At 35.0% G+C, this 24011-nt stretch overlaps 3 protein-coding genes across 3 annotated transcripts; all 3 read right to left on the minus strand.

Annotated features, from left to right (window-relative positions):
* Positions 1-953: 953 nt before the first annotated feature.
* Positions 954-4196, minus strand: LOC132168826 (cysteine-rich receptor-like protein kinase 10). Its single transcript, XM_059579883.1, has 7 exons — positions 3242-4196; positions 2807-2938; positions 2589-2713; positions 2275-2485; positions 1901-2138; positions 1516-1666; positions 954-1427 (listed from the first exon to the last, which is right to left on the minus strand). The coding sequence occupies exons 1-7, from the start codon at positions 4059-4061 to the stop codon at positions 1101-1103; spliced, it is 2004 nt and encodes a 667-aa protein (XP_059435866.1). The 5' UTR covers positions 4062-4196; the 3' UTR covers positions 954-1100.
* A 1362-nt stretch (positions 4197-5558) lies between these two features.
* Positions 5559-9550, minus strand: LOC132168823 (cysteine-rich receptor-like protein kinase 10). Its single transcript, XM_059579879.1, has 7 exons — positions 8689-9550; positions 8342-8512; positions 7387-7520; positions 6969-7179; positions 6646-6883; positions 6306-6453; positions 5559-6226 (listed from the first exon to the last, which is right to left on the minus strand). The coding sequence occupies exons 1-7, from the start codon at positions 9506-9508 to the stop codon at positions 5894-5896; spliced, it is 2055 nt and encodes a 684-aa protein (XP_059435862.1). The 5' UTR covers positions 9509-9550; the 3' UTR covers positions 5559-5893.
* An 897-nt stretch (positions 9551-10447) lies between these two features.
* Positions 10448-23825, minus strand: LOC132170061 (cysteine-rich receptor-like protein kinase 10). Its single transcript, XM_059580974.1, has 14 exons — positions 23479-23825; positions 21325-21465; positions 21114-21238; positions 20728-20938; positions 19562-19799; positions 19104-19254; positions 18671-19002; positions 13810-14624; positions 12744-12881; positions 12522-12643; positions 12146-12356; positions 11569-11806; positions 11088-11238; positions 10448-10985 (listed from the first exon to the last, which is right to left on the minus strand). The coding sequence occupies exons 1-14, from the start codon at positions 23780-23782 to the stop codon at positions 10653-10655; spliced, it is 3510 nt and encodes a 1169-aa protein (XP_059436957.1). The 5' UTR covers positions 23783-23825; the 3' UTR covers positions 10448-10652.
* Between the last annotated feature and the right edge of the window lie 186 nt (positions 23826-24011).

The following is a 24011-nucleotide window of genomic DNA, read 5'->3' on the forward strand; positions in this document are numbered from 1 at the left end:
GTGTCTTTTGCTGGTTTATTATATATGCAGATGATACGGGGTCAAACATGTATGGTGAGTGAGGCAGGAAAGCTTGACTATTCTTTGTGCGTGTGTTGAAAAAAAAGAAAAAGAAGAAATTATCTTGAGTTGTCATATCTGCAATTAAAGTTTGGTATTGGATTTTGTTTGTTTAGGCTGAAATAAAATAAGATTTAATTGATGCGATGTAAGAATAAAAATATATATTTTATATGAAAAAGTGAAAAGCAAATAATTGTTTTATAATTTTTTTTAATTTAAATAATAGTAAAAAGTGATTGAAGTAATTTAAAAAATAAAAATAGCGAAAGTTGAGTTCGATATAAATATTATGATTTTTATTATTATTATTATTGACAAGCAGCACCTAGTGCTGGGGATTGTAAATTTTTTTAATTTTTTGATAAATAAATTTTAATTAGAAAAATACTAAGAGATATGATATTTAATGGATAAAAAGGTGAAAGTTAAAGATAAATATATGATAGGTTGTCTCGACTCTTGAAGCACACAAGAAGGATCAATCTTCGGTTGAAAGGAAAATTTTTTGTTGTTACAGTTTTTATTATAATAAAAGCTATAATTCTTAATTTCCGAATTGCAAAAGGACCCAACTAATCGGGCAGAATTTTATGCAAGACCAATTTAATTAGACAAAGAGCCTAGTATATATAGACACCGGGTCATCAATTCACCATTGTTCCTGAAGCAGAAACTACTAGCCGAAATGCCCCTCTCCCCCATATATCAAGAAAAAAAGAAAAAAGTATTGTACAAAGGTGAATACCATTACTTTCATACACTATCAATTTTAATTTATTTATTTTTTAACTTTTGTACGGGTAAAGTACTGAAACTCCCTGAGCGCGCGCATATATATATATATATAGCTCTCACTTTATAATCTCTAGCCAATATTAGACTTTCACAATATCAACATTTGTGCTTTACTCCTCTTCAGCCTATATATTGGAACATCAAGTAGTATGAGCATTAATCAACAACATTATTGTAAAATACATATTGTCTTGAGTTTCGTGCTCTGGATGTCTGGGTTGGTAGGTAGATGCTTAAGTGGGCTATCGTGGGTGTAGTTCAGTAATGGACACTTCATTAACAGACGATGGCATTGACTTGGTTGTAGATTGATCAGATTCCAGATCCTTTATGGGCATGTCCGTTTTACTGCGCAGGAAAAATGCTGGCTCTTGCGGTGATGGTAGTGTAACCGAGCCGCTGTTGAGCGTGAGAAGTATCGAAGCCATGGCGGGTCTGTCAGCTGGATCTTCCTGAACACATAATAAGCCAATATGGATGCATTTGAGGACTTCATCTCGAGAGTAAGAGTCTCTCAAACTTTGATCTAACAATTCCAACGGCCTACTATCCCTCCAATGTATCCAAGCCTGCATCAAATTATATGTCAAGTTTCTCTTCTTTGCACTTGGCATTAAAGAAGTATACAAGAGATTACAATATCTGTTTCATACTCACATAGCTCAAGAGGTCTTCAGCACCATCTGATTCATAAAAATTACTGTTTTTCTTGCCACTGATAATCTCTAGAATTAACACACCAAAACTATACACATCTGACTTCACTGAAAATTCTCCTCGCATTGCGTACTCTGGAGACATGTAACCGCTGCAAGCCAGAGCCACAAATATAGTAGCGTCACTTGAAGGATAATAAACAATCTTAATAACTAATTTATTCCAAATATTCTAATTCATGGTGTTGAGCTCACACTAATCCAAGCATACACTTGTTACCTATGTTGTTTGATTTCAGTGATCTATAAGTTAGCTAGGATAGATGAACAATAAATGTACTCCTTAGTTTTGATGAAGCAAAGCATAAGAAAAATTCAAAACTTACTAAGTCCCCACAACTCTACTTGTATTTCCTTGTGTTTGATCAACTCCAAAAATCCTTGCCATGCCAAAATCTGAAATTTTTGGGTTCATATCTACATCTAGCAACACATTGCTGGCTTTAAGATCACGATGTATAATTCTTAACCGAGAATCTTCGTGAAGATATTGAATTCCTCGAGCAATTCCGCCTATTATCTTGTAACGTGTTGACCAATCCAATTCTTCTTGCTTTTTTGGGTCTACAAGTTCATTAGAAAAATTACTCATGCTATATGAACAAAATATTAGATACAAATGCATATTGATTAGAAATTAAAACTATTATGAAATCAAAATGGCAAAGACTACTGGATATATATGTTAAAGTGGACAAACCATATAGAAAATAGTCAAGACTTTTGTTGGGCACAAATTCATAGATGAGTATCTTTTCTTCTCCTTCCAAGCAAAATCCCAATAGCCTTGTTAAATTTCTGTGTTGAAGTTTGGCTACTAAAACAACTTCATTCTTAAATTGTTCTGCTCCTTGTCCAGAGTGTTTTGATAGCCTTTTTACAGCAATTTCTTGTCTGTTAGGAAGTATACCCTGAGAATGTATTTCACCCAAACATTAGAACAGAATTCCAATATTAAGCTTGTGAACTCCCATTAACTTATATGTATGTACGAGTTAATTTAGTTATACTTACCTTGTAAACTACACCAAATCCACCTTCACCTAGCTTGTTATCATGTGAGAATTTGTTTGTGGCAGCCTCAATTGTAGCAAAATCAAATTGCAAGGACTCCACGGTTGTCATATCATTAATTGCATCTACAAATGTAAACAATAAAAGTAAGAGATTGCAGACAAGAGACTTAAAAGATCGTGCGTAATAGCCCATATGCAGATATGCTTATTCTTTACCATTTTCTCCTTTCACAGCTTTGTACTTCTTTCTCCTAATTATGAAAAAGTAGCCCAAAATGAATAACACCACAGAGGCAGCAATTGGAACAGCAATGGCGACTATCCTTGCTGCTGAGATTTTGCTATTACCTGCATGCATATCATGATTCATACATAATTTAGCAGTGTATATATATATACCATTAATTGTTAGACGGAAGAAAACAAAATCCTAACCATCAAAAGTCACACTTGGGCATGGCTTTCACTTTGTTCCTAATTTTTCCAATACTATGCAATAATAGGGTGATTCAAGCAAAAATATTTTTAGTACTAATTTAATAAAGCTTCCTAGAGCATACCGTACGTCCATGTTGACATTCCATCACTTAATAATAATAATTAATGAAGAAGAATGAAAAAGCAGTGAAATGAGTAGTTCGGCCACTTGACCTTTTGATCCAGTTACGGAGGCTGGAGGTGGAGGTGCAAGCCCTGGTGCAGGCGTGGGCGCTGTGGGTACATCGTAGAAGAGGTACAATTCGTACCCAACATTACAACTAGGATACAGAGTTCTTGCCCCTTGGCTTCCACTACAACAAATAGCAAGACGGTTAATAGCAGCCTGAAGACAACTATTGCAGTCGGTGCCGGACAGGTCACGTGTGCACTGTACGAGGGTGTACAGATTTTGAAACTCGGAAAACTTCTCTTCCTTCACCCCAAACTTCTTAACGCCGATCGGAAAGTTGGAAGCCTCAGTTGCCAGTTGGGTCAGAGTGGTGTTCACTAGCCGGTTAAACCGGTCCTGGTCGGTCATGTTCTGTGTGTTCCACATGTTCAGTTTAGGGATTAGGGCCACGGTGGAGAAGATAGACTCGTTGGAGTAGCGCACCATGCACTCGTCGTACCAAGTAAGAGCAACTTTCTCCGTTGAACACGTGCTGGAGAGCTTTTGGGTTGCGTTGAGCACGCATCTTCGGCACATGTCAGCAGTGACATCTCCACGGCAGTTGAAGAGACCGTAAACGGCGTTGGAAGTGGTTTGGCCGACGGTGGTGTTGTAGAATGCGATGTTTCCGGTGGCGTTGGAGGAGAGGGAGGAGAGGAGGGAGTTGATGTTGGAACTGTAGATGCTATTTTGCGCGACGGTGGTGTTTCCACAGACGTGCTTGAGGTAATTTTGGGCAGCTACATGAGTGGTCAGGTTGAGGAAGGTAACCATGAAAGAAATGAACACGATGGGAAGAAAGGAGCGATTGAAAGAAGCCATTTTGGAGATCCAATTTGCAATTATGCAAGATTTTCAGTATTACTATGTTTTGGTGCGGTTATGAATGGCGGTTTAATTCGATAAGAGGAGGACATGAGTTGTGCATACACAAAGACCGACTTGGCGTTTCGGCGAGGTGTCTGATTGACGCAAGTCAACCGACTTTAATGCTTTGTGACTTTGTCTGTCCTTATTGGGGAGACAAGGGAGAAGAGGACAAAATAGATACTTCATATATAAAATGAAAATAAAAACAATAGATATTTATCTAATACAAACAATTCAATGAAAAAGGACGATAAGGGTAGTAGAAAGCTAACAAAAGATCAAAATTTAGGATTATCATTTCTTCCATAATCTTCTAAAAGTCGCGATACGATATATATATATATATATATATATATAGAAATTAGATGGCATATAGCATCAATAATTAATATTGAAAGAAAAGATGTCTAATCTAGTGGGGTAGTTGTTTTCAAGTCATGATATTTATTTACCTAACATATGCAGCCAAACCAATTAAAGATCAACCTACAACCAACGCCCTCTGACTCGTGGAGATGACTTTTGTTCGACCTTAATAGTCTAGTTCAAACTTCAAAGGTGGTTGCAATAATGGGGACTATTTTCACATTGAAAATCTGAAGTCATTAAAAGCTGTGGACTATTTTTCCTTTGAAGATCATTATTTAGATTATCTTCTTACTAAGTGATGCATCGTGATCATCACGAAGCGCAATAGAACGAGAAAACATTAAAATTAGCTTCCAATAGTACTTTTACCCTTTATTTTTTATTTTTTATTTTGTATTTTGTATTTTTATTTTTTTACCCTTTAGACTGCTATCAAACAATTCTTTTTATTTAAAATTATTAAAAATAAAAAGAATTTTTTGATAGCAGTACTTTTACCCTTTATACTGCTATCAAACAATTCTTTTTATTTTTAATTTATTAAATATCATATTTTTATTAAACAACTATTTTTAATGTTAGCGTGGTAGTTCAACTAACTTGAGTCATTGTTAAAAAAGAAAAAAAAAAAAAAATTGGTTTGGACTATTACATTAACATTGTGTAATGATTGTGAAATAAAAATTTGGTATATAACATTACTCATTTGATAAAGACCAAAATCATAGGGAACTAGTTTGATATTTGTTTTCTATTAAATAAGACAAGTAATGTAAAAAAAAAAACTATATTTTTATCTCACAATACCAAAACTAATTTTTAGATTTTTTTTTTTTTTATTTGGTTTATTGAGATTACCACGTTAACATTGTGTATGGGTGGCAATCCGTGTTCGTGTGTCGGGTTTAAGCCGTGTAAAAAATTGTCAGCCATAAATATCACATGTCGAGTTCCGATCATGTTAAGGCATGAGTATAAAACTATATAAGTCAACTATAACCCAATCTATTTAATTAAACAAATCAAAACTTTCAACTGTAACCCATAAATTATGTGTTGAATTCGTATTAGATTTACGGGTCATATCAAAAATTGACCGTCGGTGAAATAAAAATATAGCTTACAAAATTACTCAAATAAGATAGAGGTGTCCATTTGTTTGGATAAATGTGATTCCAAGTCCTGTATGTCTTCTTGAATTTCCAAGCCATAAATATTTACACTCCGGCAGTCAGTTTTCTTACCTTATTGTACAAAATCCCACATAATCTAATGTCTAACAGTCTGCCCACCTTATTTGCACACTATATATGGCACATTCAGATTCAGATTCATAGCAATTAACTGTCCAAATTACTAACAATTAATTGTTGTGAATCCTAATCCGTACTTGGCACACTCTTGCTTCCTTTACACTAACGAGGGTTTGGTTCGGTGACAGATTCTTCATTGACAGACCATGGCATTGAAATGTTAATAGACTGACCAGATGCCATATCCATTGCAGGCATGTTCGGGTCTGCTTTAGTACGAAGGAAAAACGCCGGTTGTTGAGGGGATTCTAGAGTGACACAGCTGCTATTGAGCGTGTGCAGTATTGATGCCATTGTTGGTCTATCAGCTGCATCCTTCTGCACACATAATAAGCCAACATGGATGCATCTCATCACTTCCTCTCTTGAATATGAATCTCCCAAAGCTGGATCCAACAATTCCAAGGGCTTTCCATCCCTCCAACGTATCCAAGCCTGCACATTTTATCAAGTAATTAGGTGATGATAGAGGCATTAAGAAAGGGAAACAAATCTGGCTATGGTTTACACTCACATAGCTCAAGAGGTCTTCAGCACCTTCTGATTCAAAGTTATTATTCTTCTTGCCGCTTATTATTTCTAAGACTAAGACACCAAAACTATATACATCAGACTTCTCAGAAAATTCACCATGCATTGCGTATTCGGGAGACATGTAACCACTGCAAGCCAACATAAAAACAAAAAAATTGGTTGTATTAAGAAAAATGTTGAAAGTACTATATATAATTCTCATACAAAGTAATGTGACGTTCCATAATTGATAAAATAATTAAGAATATATTTTACCAATAATAAACTACCACATCATTTTGTGAAAAAAAATAAAATAAAATAAATAAATTAAAACTTACTATGTCCCGACAATTTTACTTGTGTCTCCTTCGCTTTGATCAACTTCAATAATCCTTGCCATGCCAAAATCGGAAATTTTTGGGTTCATATCCACATCGAGCAATATGCTACTAGCTTTTAGGTCACGATGTATAATTTTAAGCTGAGAATCTTCGTGAAGATATTTAATTCCTCGTGCAATCCCTCCTATTATCTTGTAACGTCTTGACCAATCCAATTGAGTTTGTTTTTTTGGATCTACAAATCCATCAAAAGAACATATTCAAAAAAAAAGTAGATGCAGATGCACAAGACCATTGGAGGAACGTTCAGATAGACCAACCATATAGGAAATTGTCAAGGCTTTTATTTGACACAAATTCATAGATGAGCATCTTATCTTCTCCTTCCAAGCAGAATCCCATCAACCTTGCTAAATTTTTGTGTTGAAGTTTTGCTGCCAGTAAAACCTCATTCTTAAACTGCTCTGCATCTTGTCCAGATTTTTTCCATAACCTCTTCACAGCTATTTCCTGCCCATCAGGAAGTGTACCCTGACAATGTACATAATTTAACTAGCTTTAGAAATTAAATTTTTTTTTTTTTTTTTAAAAAAAAACCCAGCTTTAGAGCTCCTAATTAAAATCGTAATTCCAAAAGCTTTTCAAAATTCAAAATTTGTTCAAATTTAAATGCAGTACTGAATTTGCTAAATATACTTCTTTGAGTACATCAAGAAATGAATGTTCATCACGTAGTACCTTATAAACTTCCCCAAATCCACCTTCACCAAGCTTCTTGTCTTTCGAGAATTTTTTTGTGGCGGTTTCAATTGTTACAAAATCAAATTGGAAGGTCTCTGCAGTTGTTATTTCCTTTGCAATTTCATTCGCAGCTAAAAGATCACAAAAAAAAAAAAGTGTGAGAGATTACACTGGAAATAGCAAATTTTCCAGACACATCAGAGTTTGGTTACAATCAATTCATTCATCATCATTAACTCATTAGATTATAGCAAGAAATTTACTATTATTGTCTTTGTCTTGTTTTAAATATCTTACTTCTTTTTGGAGATATGGCACAAAATCATTTTCTATAAAGCAAGTTTCCCATCCCAATTTTTTATAAGAAGTGCTAGGGAGCCAAACAAATAAACTCAAAAAAATTTTCAAATTAACATGACAAAAGTTTTTAAATTAAAAAAATGTAATTCTTTCTCTCTTATCTATCACTTATAGTCTAACACGTTAGTTTAAAAAAAATTCTGAGTTCATTTGTTTTGCTCTCTAGTACTCCCTATTTAAGAAATAACCTTTATAATGTTTTTTTTTTCTTTTTTTTTTTAAAAAAAATTCATTGAAAATCGTGTTACCTTTAATTTAAATATAGTATTTGAGAAAGACCATTATGGGACAAGAGGAAAATTATTATTATCTTATATTTTAACACTTCCTCACTTGCGTATTAAAGAATTGCTAGGGGTATAGATAAGTCTTTACCAAATTTGATGCGGCAGTTCATTGAAATAATTAAACAAAAGTTTGGCTTAGCAGTTTATTTATTAATTTTATATTCTCAATTATTTCACCGACACGTTAATTTATAATAAAATTATAGTAAAAACTGTAGTTAATAAGCATTTTCTAAATTTAAACATCACCTTAAAAAATGGATTACAACACATATATATACATGTTTGAATTTGGCTTTCAATACCTTGATAAATTTGGATGTGATCGGATTTCTTAGACTTTTCTCTCTTTACAGCATTGAACTTCTTTCCTGCTCTCCTAGTTAGGAAACAGTAGGCCAGAGCGAGTAGCAAAACACAGGCAGCAATTGGAACAACAATGGAAATTATTGTTACCCTTGAGATTTTGTTTTTTCCTGCATAAACAATATATCATGTTCCATTGACATGCCTATAGTATAACAAAACTTTTACTAATTTAACAAATTAACACTTATAAAGCATGATCTGAAAATTGAAGCACCATCGATCACTCAATAATGAAAAAACAGAAAGGGGGAAAAGAAAAGCAGCAAAAGTCGAGATGGAGAACCTGAAATAGGAGGTGGAAGAGCTGCTGCAGGAGGAGTGGCCCGCGTGGGCGCTGTGGGTACATCGTAGAAGAGGTACAATTCGTACCCAACATTACAACTAGGATACAGAGTTCTTGCCCCTTGGCTTCCACTGCAACAAATAGCAAGACGGTTAATAGCAGCCTGAAGACAACTATTGCAGTCGGTGCCGGACAGGTCACGTGTGCACTGTACGAGGGTGTATAGATTTTGAAACTCGGAAAACTTCTCTGCCTTGACCCCGAACTTCTTAACGCCGATCGGAAAGTTGGAAGCCTCAGTTGCCAGTTGGGTCAGAGTGGTGTTTACTTGCCGGTTAAACCGGTCCTGGTCGGTCATGTTCTGTGTGTTATACATGTTCAGTCTAGGGGTTAGGGCCACGGTGGAGAAGATAGACTCGTTGGAGTAGCGCACCATGCACTCGTCGTACCAAGTAAGAGCAACTTTCTCCGTTGAACACTTACTGGAGAGCTTTTGGGTTGCGTTGAGCACGCATCTTCGGCACATGTCAGCAGTGACATCTCCACGGCAGTTGAAGAGACCGTATACGGGGCTGGAGGTGGTTTGGCCGACGGTGGTGTTGTAGAATGCGATGTTTCCGGTGGCTTGGGAGGAGAGGGAGGAGAGGAGGGAGTTGATGTTGGAACTGTAGATGCTATTTTGGGCGACGGTTGTGTTTCCACAGACGTGCTTGAGGTAATTTTGGGCAGCTACGTCATGAATGGTCAGGTTGAGGAAGGTAACCATGGAAGACAGGAACACAAGGGCGGTGGAGAGTTTGAAGGAAGTCATTTTAATCATGAATCAGTCGACTCTTCCTCTCTGCAACCGTGCAGAGTCTGTTTTTTGGTTCTTATTGACATGGTGAGCAGGATATTTTAGTTTATCTAGTTTGGACCACTCAAAAATCTGGTCAAAGAACTTAACAAAAAAAAAAATGGTCAAAGTTTGGTTTAAAATCTTTTTTTTCTTATGTAATCAAATAATTAACTAATATTAAAGAGGGTAATAAAGAGATAAACATTTATCACACAAATCATATACAATAAGGCTATCAGTAGACATGAGTGGTGTAGGTGCCACTGGTATTGACAAGGGTGTGCCAGCGTGATGCAACTTGGCCAAACTCATATTTTCTGTCCTTTCTAGAAGGGAAAATGACAAAAATGAAAAAGTGAAATTCTGAAAAAGTGAAGGAATAAGATTCCGGTCAAAGTTGTGGAAAATGAGACGGAGAAATGAGTGAATAAGATAAGGTTTATAAGGTCACGATCGATGAGGCTAGTGAGTAGTGACGCGGATTTTCGTTCATTATGTTAAGGTCTTCTAGAAAAAGATAAAAAATCATCTTACAAACCGCTGTATTCTTCGACCTTTTCTTGTCTTTGTCTAGCATTCAATTTTCCGGTGTTTTTATTTGTATGGCAAAATGTTTGAGGTTTTATAATTTTTACTATAAAACTATTTAGAAACTATGCTAGAAATTTATAATTTGTGAAATAATTAAAGCATGTAATAAATTAAATCAAGTTTTTTGTTTAATTACTTTACTAATTATTGACTATCCCAACAATTTATAACCCGACTTTATAATAAGAGTTATAATAACTCTAACATCACTATTTTTTTTTTTTTTTTTTTTTTTTTTTTATTTTATGAAAAAAACATTTCCCTTATATATGGTCAGAATTTAGTCGGAATTAATTGTCAACATGTATCTCAAGTTGCACTCTATCCACATTAATCCATCACCAAGGTATTATGATCTTGGTAATGCAAAGAGGCTTTGTATTATTTTAGCAACTATAAATAAAAATACAACTTGGTTTTCGATCATTTTTTCCCGTCTGGTTAATCGTACATATTGGATTAATTGCAGGCTTATTACCCTGTTCATGAAGTTCGAATTCTTTATCAATACTAACAATATAAACATTTACTAATTCTATCGAGGGTATAATTCAGTAATCGATGCTTCATTGACAGACAATGGCACTGATTTGCTTGTAGATTGATCTGACTCTTGCTCCATTAATGGCTTTTCCTCTGTTCGACTATGAAGAAAATATGCTGGTTGTCGTAGAGGTGATGGCAAAGAAATTGATTGACTGTTAAGCATGAGAACTATGGATGCCATTGTGGGTCTGTTAGCTGGATCATCTTGTATAGACAGTACGCCAATATGGAGACATCTAATAACTTGTTCTCTTGAGTAAAAATTTCCCAAATTTGGATCCAACACTTTTAAGGGCGTTTCATCCGTCCACTGTTTCCAGGCCTGAATCAATTGGACAAGTAATGTCACAATATTACAAGGATGTGATGATGTTTGATTAACAAAGGAAAACAAAATCACAAACATTTGGTTCATACTACTTACATAGCTCAAAAGGTCTTCGTCACCATTTGATTGATAGAAAGAACTGATTTTCTTGCCACTTATAATTTCAAGAATTAGGACTCCAAAACTATAAACATCAGACTTTACAGAAAATTGTCCATGCATAGCATATTCTGGAGCCATGTAACCACTGCAAACCAGCATCATGGATACAACAATATTAATTATAAGTAAGAAATGCTCACTTGTTTCTATAAACAATGAAATGCACATAACATATTTAATTAACATTAATCCACAGATACATTCATGCTGCCATGAAGGTTGGAGCGAAAAAGTATACATCTCTAAAGTGTATTTCAAGTATATTAAAATGACCTTTTTAATTTTTTTCCTTAACAATAGTTAATTTGTTAGTACAATAAAATAAAATAACCTATCTTTATTTTAAAACCATGTAGCTTTCTTTTACAAAAATCTTTTTTGTTGTAGAAATAACAAGCAAGCATTAAAAACTTACTAGGTGCCGACAACCCTACTGGTATTTCCTTGAGTTTGATCAACTCCAAAAATCTTTGCCATACCAAAATCTGAAATTTTTGCATTCATATCTCCATCTAATAAAATGTTACTGGCTTTAAGATCACGATGTATAATTCTAAGTCGAGAATCTTCGTGAAGATAAAGAAGCCCTCGAGCGATCCCTCCAATAATATTATAACGGCTCGACCAATTTAGTTGTCCTTGACTTGCAGGTTCTGTACATTCATCAAAACTCAATATTCAGGTTAGAATAATCAACTCAAGTCAGACAAATATTTAACTTATTCATTTAATTGGAAAAAAAATGAAAAAAAGAATACTAATAAAGAAAAACTAAAAAACTAAATACTAATATAGAAGAACAATTTAAAACACTTATTTCTTATTAATCCAACAACACTCAATAAATTTGTTAATAGTTAAGCAAATGGCTTACTATTTGCATAAGGCGGAGAAAAAAAATTGTAAGCTGAACCTTTCTTAAATGGATCGTAAAAGCTTCGCAATTCATATGACACACAAGAAAATTAGACATATGTTCATAAGGGACAAACCATATAGAAAGTAGTCAAGGCTTTTGTTGGGCACAAATTCGTAGACAAGTATCTTTTCTTCTCCTTGTAAGCAAAATCCCAACAGCCTTACAAGATTTCTGTGTTGAAGCTTGACTACTAATATCACCTCAGTTTTAAATTCTTCTTTTCCTTGTCCAGAAGTTCTCGACAGCCTCTTCACGGCTATTTCTTGTCCATTAGGCAGTATACCCTGTACTTTAACTAGTCATTAGAACAATTTGCCATTTACAGTTCATATAATCTAAACATCAAATGCTTCAGCAATGTCAGATTTTGATGCAGTAATTGTTGTGAACTTAAAATATTATTAGAAACTTTACAAAAAGTAGACAAACAGTGAAAAGGAATCTTGTACCTTGTAAACGACACCGAATCCGCCTTCACCAAGCTTATTATCATCTGAAAACATGTTGGTGGCAGTTTCAATTGTAGCAAGATCAAATTGCAAGGACTCTACAGTAGTAATATCATTAGCAGCTGCAAAACAAAACAGTAAATGTAATTAAGTAGCTACAAGTGTATCATTATATAGGAAATATAAGCTATAATGCACAAAATCAAATTAATAATTGTTTACCATTTTCTTCCTGTACAGCATTGTACTTCTTTCTTGTTCTCCTAGTAAGGAAGCAGTATCCCATAACGCACAGAACACCAAAGACAGAAATCGGAACGACAATGGCAATAATTGTCACCGCTGAGATTTTATCTTTTCCTGCATAAACAATATTCACTTGCATTGATAAGTTAAAGGGTAGAATGATTTATAATTTGAGTTGATTTCTAAAGATAACAACGTTAATTGTTTGATAGAATACTATATATATATATATATATATATACAGTCGACAGTCTTGATTAATTAGTCGTGGCAGACAACTACACACTATTGGGCAGAACAATATCCTATATTCTAAAGTTTAATCAAAAGCAGCCACGTACGGGCGGTGAATAAACCAACATCTTTTTCTTTCTTCTTTTTTTTTTTTTTTTTTAATTTTTAATTTTTAATTTTATCTTTGCTGACTCAGAGGGATTGACGTCGAACTCACATGGCTTGTGTCAAGTCCAACATATCTTGTCGGCAGTGAATAATCAGATAAGTATTGGTTATTTTGATGGAAGTTGGGGCCATGAGCCAATTTTATATCACAAAGCTCACAATCGTAAACAGAAATGCTTCAATCTACTATTAAATTTTGAATATAACAGTAATTTGCATTATAACATTAAGGATTGTGCACTTAAAAATGTAAAACTAGTTCTTAGATGGGTGCAAACAGAAAGACTAATTTTATATTTTTCCATAAAACAAAATTAAAAGAGCAGTCATACTTTAATCGACCAAAATCTTAGAAAAGAAAAGAACAAAGAAGGAAAAAAAGGAAAAAACACAAAAAAAGAAGTCCCCAAAATTTGATAAAAAGTGAGGAGAGAAAGCAGTAAATCATCAACTTCTTTGAATCCAGTTTTTTCGTCCCCCTAACCTGGACAAACGTTATTTTTCATTCCCCTCACTATTTCCTCTTTCTTGGTTTTTTTTTTGAAAAAATCAAAATGTTGAAAGAGGGAAAAGGGTGGAGAGATGGTGAAGGGAATGTATTCTAGCATCCCTCACCTAACCCGAAAAGAAAAAACTTTACCTTTGGGTGTTGATACTGTTCCAGGAGGTGGCGGAACAGTTGCTACTGACTGGTAAAACGGGTAAATTTCAAACCTAGCGTTACAGCTAGGAAACAGAGCCCTGGCCCCTAGCTTTCCCCCGCAACAACCCACCACATTCGATATCGCTATCTGGAGACACCTATTGCAATCGGAACCCGATAGGTCCGCCGTGCACTGGGCAAGGGTGTAGAGCGTTTGCAACGCTGTGAAATTCGCTTCTTTCGTCCCAAACTTCTTGGCTCCAGGCCCAAGATTTGAAACCCCACTTGCCAAATCGTTCATCGTTGTCCTCACCAGCAGGGCAAACTGGTTTTGCTCCGATATATTCTGTATGTTCGTCAGGAGAATTTTAGGGTCGGTGACCATGCTGGAGAAGATATCCTGATTTGAGTAGCGTAACATGCACTCGTCGTACCAAGCCACGGCCACTTTCTCATTGGGGCAGCGATCGACCACGTCTTTGGTTGCGTCGGCAGCGCAGTCTCGGCAGGCGTCGGGGGAGAGATCGCCCCGGCAGAGGAAGAGGCCGTAGACCGTGTCGACGGAGTTCCCAGCCGACGCGGTGGTGTTGTAGAACCCCGTGGTGCGGGTGGCGTTGGAGGTGAGGGAGCCGAGGAGGTGATTGAGGTTGGATTGGTAGGTGCTGTTGGCGGTGAAAGTGGTGGTGTTTGGGCAGACATGGGCGAGGTAAGTTGCAGCAGCTTCAGTTCGGGTTCTGCTAAGGAAGGCGATCAACAAGGAGAGGACAAAAAGGGTCGTCATGTACGTCGAGGTTGAAGCAATGAGATTGAAAATTGATCAGTATCAATGGCTTTATTTTTGGGTGAGGGTTGTTGAATAAGATCAAAGCTCTAATCAATAAGACTTACTCTTTACGGAAGATACAAACGTCATGATGGGATGATTCATGAGAACCAGTCAAAAGGGAAGGTCAAATTACCTGCGTCTTCACTGAGGAAATTGTAACAAAGATCGCAGTCAAAGTTGGGAAAATACCCCAACAGTAAGTTCGAAAAGTATGTTGTGGTTGCAACAATGGCTGAAATGTCCTCAAATCTCATTCAAAGTTTGGGGGAAACAGCCTCGAAGAAGTTTCCTTGGCCGCCAGTTTATGGCTGTTATTCTCGGTTATGAATAAGAAACTTTATGAGGGTGAATTTTCTTCATTTTCTTATAAATCTTTCAATTTTTTTTTTTAATTTTATTTTGTAAAAGAGTTGTGAAATGTGTTCGTACTTCGTTGTTGTTAAATCACCACTTCTAGTAAAAGTTTAAATTTATAAAAATATATGAATTTAATCATTTTATTTTTATTTTAATATTCTTTTCACAGGTGGACTCAAGCATTGTCCCATTTTTAAAATATTTAGTTAAAAAAACGTAAAATAGAAAGTAAATAATGAAGATAGAATTTGATTCACGACGTGTATTATGTCATGATATAATGTTAAATTTTGTTAATGATAACACCGAAGGATTTACTTTTCAAATGGGTTAGGCTGAGCTGGACAGGGCCCAAGAATTCTTGCGCCTACTCATAGCATAAGAAGATTTAATCCCAGCCGTGAGGAAACTCACAACTGAGCTTGTGGTTTTTCATCTCTTGGAGACGATCTGCCATTCTATTAAAAATCAAAGCCCCTCCCCTTTCGCAGGCTTAAAGGATCTTGGTCACTTTTTAAAGGTGGAGTCTTAAAAACTAGGACACCAAATTGCTCCAGTTTGGTCTGGTTAATCATGAAGTTCGAATTCTTTATGAGTACTCATAAACCGGAAACTGTACCAATAATTAACATATATATATATATATATATATATATATATATATATATAAATAGTTTTGTATAAAAAAAATGAAAAAGTTGTATAGAAAAGTAAAAGAAAATTATTTTGTAGCGATTTTTTTATTTGAATAATAATAAAAAATTAATAATGTGATATAAAATGTGAAAAAGTTAGAATGTATTGATGTTGATTTTTTTTTGAAATAGTGCATGAACAGTAATAAAAAAGAAGAAAAACTTTGCCGAACAAAACCTAATTAGTAAAATGATTAAAATAAAAAAAATAGATTTAATTATTTTACTATTTATAACTACTTGCCGTGGTAGTTTATAAAATACTTTATAGTAAAAATTATAATAACTCTACTGTCACTCGTTTTTTATGAAAATAACCTTTCTCTTATATATGGTCAGAACTTAGTCGGAATTATCAACATGTATCTCAAGTTGCACTCTATCAACATTGATCTAATAATACTTGTTTATGATTTACGGGTCTAATATATATGTGATAAGAGAAATTATATATTTTACCCAAGTATAATTTTACCTATCGAATTTTTTTCTATTGTTAACATATAATTTATAAGTTGTACTTTATCTATTGTGTTAAATCAGCATTTGTCCTTAACACTTTAAGTAATAAGTAAATTTAATCAATTAATCAACACTTTAATACTCCCATTACGTATGATCTTAAACTTTCTTTTAATAGGTAAGACCCAACACGTGAAATATTTAATTAAAATGTGAGATATATTAATGAAGTCAATGTTCGACTGCATGACATTTGACTCTGATACCATGTGAATGTGTAGAGGTTGTAGTTTTAACCAAGGTGAAAACTAGGTTTTTTTTTTATTTTTTTTTATTTTGTGATACTAAACTACTTGTAGCTTAGGATGATATGTAACCAGCCTAAACTACAAGTAGTGTAACAGGGAAGCAAATTGGATTGTGGGCTTTATAGTGAATAAATGGGCTTTGAAAAAAAAAAAAAAAAAAAAAAAAGGGTTGAGTGAACTACTGGTTTGTGGGCTTAGATAAAAAAAAGTGATAAATGGTTGAAATAGATTTCACTTGGGAGATAGGCATGATAAAGGCCAGAATTTACCAAAAGAAAGTTAAAAAAATAAAATAAAATAACTTCACTAGGACCCTTGAACTACCATACGTTTTGAGAAGATCCTCACAAATTTTAAAAACTCTCAATTTCACCCTCTAAACTTTCAATTTGATGCAATTGATCTCTCCGTCAATTTTTTCCGTTAAACCCTTACGGAAAGCACTAAAAAAACTAAATTATCCTTTAATTTTTTTTTTTAAAAAAAATTCAATTTGAAATTAAGGGTAAATTTGAAATTTATAAAAATTTCAGAGGTATAAAGTTCATTTCATCACTTTTAACGTACCAAAACTAACGGAGGAGGTAGACTGCATCAAATTGAAAGTTTGGGGGTGAAATTGAGAAATTTTAAAATTTAAGGTGTTTTTTTAAAATCACGTGATAATTCAAACTTCCTTTTGTGAAGTTTTCTCCAAAAAGAAATACAAGAGATATTGGCCAAAATTTACCTAAAAGCCAAAAAGGGGATCTCCTTCCTCTTTGGTGCGATTGCAGAATGCACAAAGAAGTCAGAGGACATGCTGAGGAGGAGGTGAATCAGAACTAGCAGAAGCTAGCTACTGGTGTCAGACCGGAACAGACCAAGAAAAAGAAGAAGGAGAAGCTCTGATCGTGGGTCGATGTCTACGACGTGGGTATGCAACGGGAGTGGGTGGACCGGCTGCCACAACACCAATTATACACGAGTTGAGCGTGGGTTGGATCAAGGGCGGCCTCTGAGCAAGGATTGCAGTAGGCAAAGCATTGGGGCGTGGATTAGCGCCCTCTGACCAACGAGAACTATTGTGATGGGTGGAGGGTAGCCCAAATGTTTTCTGACTGGCGAAAAGAGTGGGACAAGCACTCAAAGTAATCAAGCAAGACATTGCCAATCCATTACAAGAGAAAAGCAACAAAATGCAGCAGGTATGAAAAACAAAAAACAAAGACTCTGTTTTTCAATTGAAGAAACTGAGTTTTTTAGTTCTCTTATGATCAATGCTACGCTATAATATTATGTTAAATTACCATTTGTTTCAAAAACTTGCTAATTGAAGAAGTAAATTTAATTATTTAATTAACATTTTAAATTACTAATATCATATAAATTTCCGCATGTAGAACAATTATGTAATCAATATTGTAATCCCAAGATTCATGGAAAACCATTTTTAGAGCTAGAGCCATGCGTGTATATAACCAACCCCAAAAGCTTGTATCTACGAAAACTATATGAATGAAAACAATCTCCTTTTGTCATTTAATCTCTTTTCACCCTCCAGGTTGTTTGTGCTCCCAACCCCTACTCAAATCAGTACATAGAGAGCCTCCGCCGTCCTGAATCACCAAGGTCTTGTGACCATGGTAATGCAAAGAGGCTCTCTCTTTTTAGCGACTACAAATTAAAATACGACCTGGTCTGATAATGATAATAATAATTTTTTAAAAAATAATTCTTGTATGGTGGATATACATGCATATTGGATTGCAAACTTTTTATCCCGTTCATTATTGGGTCGAGCTTTTACCATCTAATTTAAAAATTAATTGACCTCAAATAAAAAAAGTTAAAGTCTTTTATGACATTTAAAATCACATTTTTCAAGACATATTATAAGAGTCATCCACGTGAACAGAATCACCATGTTGCCCATCAACAATCCATCTATCTTGCGTCATTTAGGAAAATGTGAGTCAAAGTTGGGAAAATATGTACCCCAACAGTAAAAGTTCGAAAAGTGTGTTGTGGCTGCAACAATGGCTGTAGTTCAAATATACGAATACGACTCATGATTCAAGAATATACGGTTCAAATATACCCCAACACACTTTTCAAATATAGAAGTTCAAATTCTTAATTTATGAATACTCATAATATACAACTCACGGTTCAAGTATCATGACTTAATCAACATTTACTTATTCTCGTGACGCTCTTACTATCCTCACTATCGAGGGTATAATTTAGTAATTGATGCTTCATTTACCGACAATGGCATTGATTTTCTTGTAGATTGACCTGACTCTTGCTCATTTAATGGCTTTTGCCTCGTTCGACTATTAAGGAAATATACTGGTTGTCGAGGAGATGACGGCGAACAAACGGAGTGATTGTTAAGCATGAGAACTATGGACGCCATCGTGGGTCTTTCAGCTGGATCATCCTGCACAGAGAGTACACCAATATGGAGACATCTGATAACTTGATCTCTTGAGTAAGAATTTCCTATATTTGGATCCAACACTTCCAAGGGCGTTCCATCCGCCCACTGTTTCCAAGCCTGCGCCAATTGGACATATAATGTTACAATATTAAATGGACATATGATGTTTGCATTAACATAGGAAAACAAAATCAGAATATTTGGTTCATATTACTCACATAGCTCAAAAGGTCTCCTTCACCGTCTGATTGATAGAAAGAACGTACTTTCTTGCCACTTATAATTTCAAGAATTAGGACACCAAAACTATACACATCAGACTTTACAGAGAATTGTCCACGCATAGCATACTCTGGAGCCATGTAACCACTACAAACCAACATCATAGATATAACAATATTAATTATAAGTATGACAAGCTCACTTGTTTATCTAAATAATGAAATGCATATAACATATTTAATTAACATTAATCCACAGATACAATCATGCTGCCATGAAGGTTGGAGTCAAAAGTATGCTTCTCTAAAGTGAATTGCTAGTATATTAGAATGACCTTTTTCAAAATACTTTTTTTTTTTTTTTTTTTCATCAACAGTAGTTAATTCTAAAACCAAGTCTTTCTTTTACAAAAACCTTTTTTTGTTGTAGAAACGGACAAACATTCAAAACTTACTATGTTCCAACAATTTCACTGGTGTTCCCTTGAGTTTGATCAACTTCAAAAATCCTTGCCAAACCAAAATCTGAAATTTTTGCATTCATATCTCTATCTAACAAAATGTTACTAGCTTTAAGATCACGATGTATAATTCTAAGTCGAGAATCTTCATGAAGATAAAGAAGCCCTCGAGCGATCCCTCCAATAATATTATAACGGCTTGACCAATCTAGTTGCCCTTGACTTGTAGGTTCTGTACATTCATGATCAAGACTCAATATTCGGATTAGAATAATCAACTAAGTCAGATAAATATTGAACTTATTCATTTAATTGAAAATTAAAATTCAAATTAATTAAATATTAATATAGAAAAACAATTTAATCTATTTATCTCTTGTTAGTTAAACAGCATTCAATAAATTTGTTAATAGTTAAGCAAATGATCTTATGATGTAGGACGCTACATCTGATTCAACGTTAACGTAACCCGAAGATGAAGATTTTTTTTTAATTTTTATTCTAATTTTAATTAAGACTTTATTTCTTTTCCTTTCTAGGATCTAATTAATTTCTTTTCCTACGTACAAGGATTAGATTTTATTTCTTTACTAGGATTATATTTATTTTCACTACTAGGAGTAAGTTTACTTTCTCTACAAGTATTTATCTTTTATATATATGTTAGTTTGTAATATAAAAGACACAACTTGAATTATTATCAAATCTGATAATTTTCTCAAATACTCTGGGAAGTTTAATGTTCTTTAAGCTTGAGAGCTTGTTTTATCTTTTGGTCAGAAGATGCAAACGCTTTTGATTGTTGTTATCAAGTTTCCCTCTACGTCAGTTGGTATCATAGTAAGATTTACCAGGATCAATGGCCAATCAGCACAACGGCGTCACAATCCCCTTAAAGATACCAATTGTGAGAGGGAGGCTCCTTCGAGAGCCGGATTCCAAGAGTTAAAAAAAAAGTTGGAGTGAATGCATATTGGACTTATTCAAAATCACAAGGATGATGATGCCTATGATGCCAATGGGATCAGGTGAGGCTCGTCCATCACCATTAAAAAACAAACAAACTATAAGTTGAACCATTCTTAATTAAATGGAAGGTAAAAGCTTCACATTTCATATGACACGTAAGAAAATTAGACATGTGTTTATCAGGGACAAACCATATAAAAAGTAGTCAAGGCTTTTGTTGGGCACAAACTCGTAGACAAGTATATTTTCATCTCCTTGCAAGCAAAATCCCAAAAGTCTTACAAGATTTCGGTGTTGAAGCTTGACAACCAATATCACCTCAGTTTTAAATTCTTTTTTTCCTTGTCTAGAAGTTTTAGACAACCTCTTCACAGCTATTTCTTGTCCATTTGAAAGTATACCCTGAAAATGTACTTTAACTTGTCATTAGAACAATTTACCATTTACGGTTCATAAAATCCAAACATCAAATGCTTCAGGAATGTCAGATTTTGATGCGCAAAATTATATTGCTGTGTACTTAAATGAGTAGAATCCTTACCAAAAACTAAACAAACAATGAAAACGAATTTTGTACCTTGTAAACGACACTGAATCCGCCTTCACCAAGTTTATTCTCATATGAAAACCTGTTGGTGGCAGTTTCAATTGTAGCAAGATCGAATTGCAAGGACTCTACAGTACTTGTAATATCATTAGCAGCTGCACAACAAAACAGTAAATGTAACAAGTGTAACATTAGGAATTATAAGATAAATGCAGAAAATCAAATTATGTATATTGTTTACCGTTTTCTTCCTGTAAAGCATTGTACTTTTTCATTGCTCTCCTACTAATTAAAAAGCAGTAGCCGATGACAAATAGCACAATAGAGGCAGAAAACGGAACGACAATGGCAACAATCGTCCGCGGTGAGATTTGATGTTTTCCTGCATGAACAATATTCACTTGCATTGATAAGCTAGAGTACTGCAGAATGATTTATTATTACAGGTGCTTTCTAATTATACATAACAAAAATGTTGGTTAGACTGCTATACAGTAGGTACCGTAATGAGCCCCCGCACTCCCACAACCTAATCGTTCACTCTGCTCAGTGTACTTGGCCATCCACTAGTGTTCCTTTTTTTTTTTTACATGTCCACATAAGAGAGGGAAGAGGATTCGAACTAGTGACCTTCGCTTCATGAGACGTGGTCTCCACCCGATTGAACTACCTCTTGGGGACCCATCCACTGGTGTTCTAATATGAGTCACTAGTTCCAACAATTTCCACATTTGCGAATATTTACCTCTTGGAACATAATCATTTGGATTCACTTGGAACTAATAAGTTTGGAGATGCCGCCGCCGCCTCTCGATCTCTAGCACATGGAGATATTTGTCAAGTTCAAGCAATGCTTGAACTTATCTACAGTAATAGGCTTCATCTTAGCTGATGTCCCCAAGAGGTAGCTCAATTGACTGGAGACCACGCTTCATGAAGCGGAGGTCACTAGTTCGAATCCCCCCTCCCAACTCTTGTGTGGACATGTCAAAAAAAAAAAAAAAAATCCGCTTATATATATATATATATATATATATAATCGATCTGGTGCTTTTGTGATGGCTAATTTCTTAATTAATGGATTGATATTATGCTTGTATTTGGAATCATACATAAGCTGGTCCACTTTCAATAATTAACAAATTAAGTAGAAAAGGCGTAAGACGACCAACAATAAAATAGAGTTTTCCTCTAAACGGGGTTGGAGGAACTTTCTCCAACTCAGTCTATACAAATGACATGTGTTATTTGAACATGTAAGATGCACATATTTTTTTAATAGTAGAGATAAATTTGGAATAAATAATATTAAAAATCATGTGCATTTCACATATTATTAAAAAAATAGACACATGTCATTTTTATAGATTGGGTTGAAGAAACTTTCTTCAATCCAGTTTGGAGGAAAACTCTGTCGCTAACGATATCTTTCCTTCCTTAAATATAGGAAAAAATTCAAAAAAATCACAAAAAAGTTACATGCAATAGTTTTTCTATTGTCCCCTGTTATGGGTGCGTTCGCTGGCGCCATGGATGAAGCAAATCCTAAAATATACACAGCAAATACAAACAGGTCCCTATTAGATAAGAAATCCCATACATCTCCTCCTTCTTTTTCTCGTCTTTTTCTTTTTGTTTTTGTCTCATTTCCAGAAACTCTTTTCTTTTTCTTTAATGGTGAAGAACCCAGAGCTCCTCAAATGGCCAGGAAATAATGGTTACCGTTGGGGTTTTTGTCTATGATTTCTGGCAGTGAGAGGGGAGAGGAGAAGACACCATAATCTTTGTTTTTCTTCTTCTTGGTTACTTCAGAGTACTGTAATGAGGGTCATCTTGGTTTCTTCTTGTTCTTGATTTAATGCACTGTAATGAGAGACTGAGGAAAATCGTGCTAGAAGGAGACTCTTAATTTGGAGGTCATTAATGCACTCAATCATGAATTGAAGGTATCATTATATTAAGATTAATGCACTCAAGAGTATCAAAATTTAATTTATTCATAATTATATTAAGATTAAAGAGCAGTCATACTTAGGGGGTGGTATCTATTTGATTGGTGTTGGTAGAAACATTTTCGCCTACCGATTCGTAAAAGTCGGTTAATTAATCGACTTCGTAGTTCATACTGACAATGAATAGTTTTGATTTTTTCGGTTAGTTGGTTAATAAATAGTCGATTAATTGTCAGTTACAGGTTTTTAAGGTGGTCAGTAGGCAATCGGTTGCTGATCGATAAGCTATAAACGGTTAATCTTCGCACTCCTAATCGTACTCCCTTTAGCCAAAATCTTACAATAAAAAATAAAAAATTAGAGAGGGAAAAGTCCCAAAATCCCTAGATTTAGGAAAAAGTGAGGAGAGAATTAGAAAGCAAAAAAAAAAAAAAAAACTTTACCTTTGTGGGGTGTTACTGATCCAGTAGGTGGAGGACCAGGTGGTAGTGACTGGTAAAAGAGGTACACTTCAAACCTAACGTTACAACTAGGAAACAGTACTCTGCCTCCTTGCTTTCCCCCACAACAATCCCGTAGATATGCTATCGCTATCTGGAAACAGCTATTGCAATCGGAACCCGACAGATCCGGCGTGCACTGGGCAAGAGTGTAGAGCGTTTGCAACGCCGTGAACTTGGCTTCTTTCGTCCCAAACTTGTTGGCCCCCGACTCAACATTTGAAACCTGACTTGTCAAGTCGTTCATGGTTGTCCTCACCAGCTGGTCAAACCGTCTTTGCTCCGATATATTCAATAAGTTCGACATGTTAAAGCGAGGGACGGTGACCATGCGGGAGAAGATATACTTATTTGAGTAGCGTAACATGCACTCTTCGTACCAAGCCACGGCCACTTTCTCATTGGGGCAGTGATGGACCACGTCTTTGGTTGCGTCGGCAACGCATTCTTGGCAGGCGTCGGCGGGGAGATCACCC

The sequence above is a fragment of the Corylus avellana genome, chromosome ca2 (assembly GCF_901000735.1).
Source record: "Corylus avellana chromosome ca2, CavTom2PMs-1.0".
Taxonomy (NCBI): domain Eukaryota; kingdom Viridiplantae; phylum Streptophyta; class Magnoliopsida; order Fagales; family Betulaceae; genus Corylus; species Corylus avellana.

Coding starts and splice junctions, on each gene's coding strand:
- LOC132170061 (XM_059580974.1), bottom strand. CDS start 23,782: ATGAACGACTTGACAAGTCAGGTTTCAAATGTTGAGTCGGGGGCCAAC. Junction 12,357..12,521: donor GATTCGGTGTCGTTTACAAG/GTACAAGATTCC, acceptor GTTAAAGTACAG/GGTATACTGCCTAATGGACA. Junction 10,986..11,087: donor ACGAAGACCTTTTGAGCTAT/GTAAGTAGTATG, acceptor CAATTGATTCAG/GCCTGGAAACAGTGGACGGA.
- LOC132168826 (XM_059579883.1), bottom strand. CDS start 4,061: ATGGCTTCTTTCAATCGCTCCTTTCTTCCCATCGTGTTCATTTCTTTC. Junction 2,139..2,274: donor TCTTGACTATTTTCTATATG/GTTTGTCCACTT, acceptor ATGAACTTGTAG/ACCCAAAAAAGCAAGAAGAA. Junction 1,667..1,900: donor AGTAGAGTTGTGGGGACTTA/GTAAGTTTTGAA, acceptor TCTGGCTTGCAG/CGGTTACATGTCTCCAGAGT.
- LOC132168823 (XM_059579879.1), bottom strand. CDS start 9,508: ATGATTAAAATGACTTCCTTCAAACTCTCCACCGCCCTTGTGTTCCTG. Junction 7,180..7,386: donor GATTTGGGGAAGTTTATAAG/GTACTACGTGAT, acceptor GTACATTGTCAG/GGTACACTTCCTGATGGGCA. Junction 6,454..6,645: donor AGTAAAATTGTCGGGACATA/GTAAGTTTTAAT, acceptor GTTGGCTTGCAG/TGGTTACATGTCTCCCGAAT.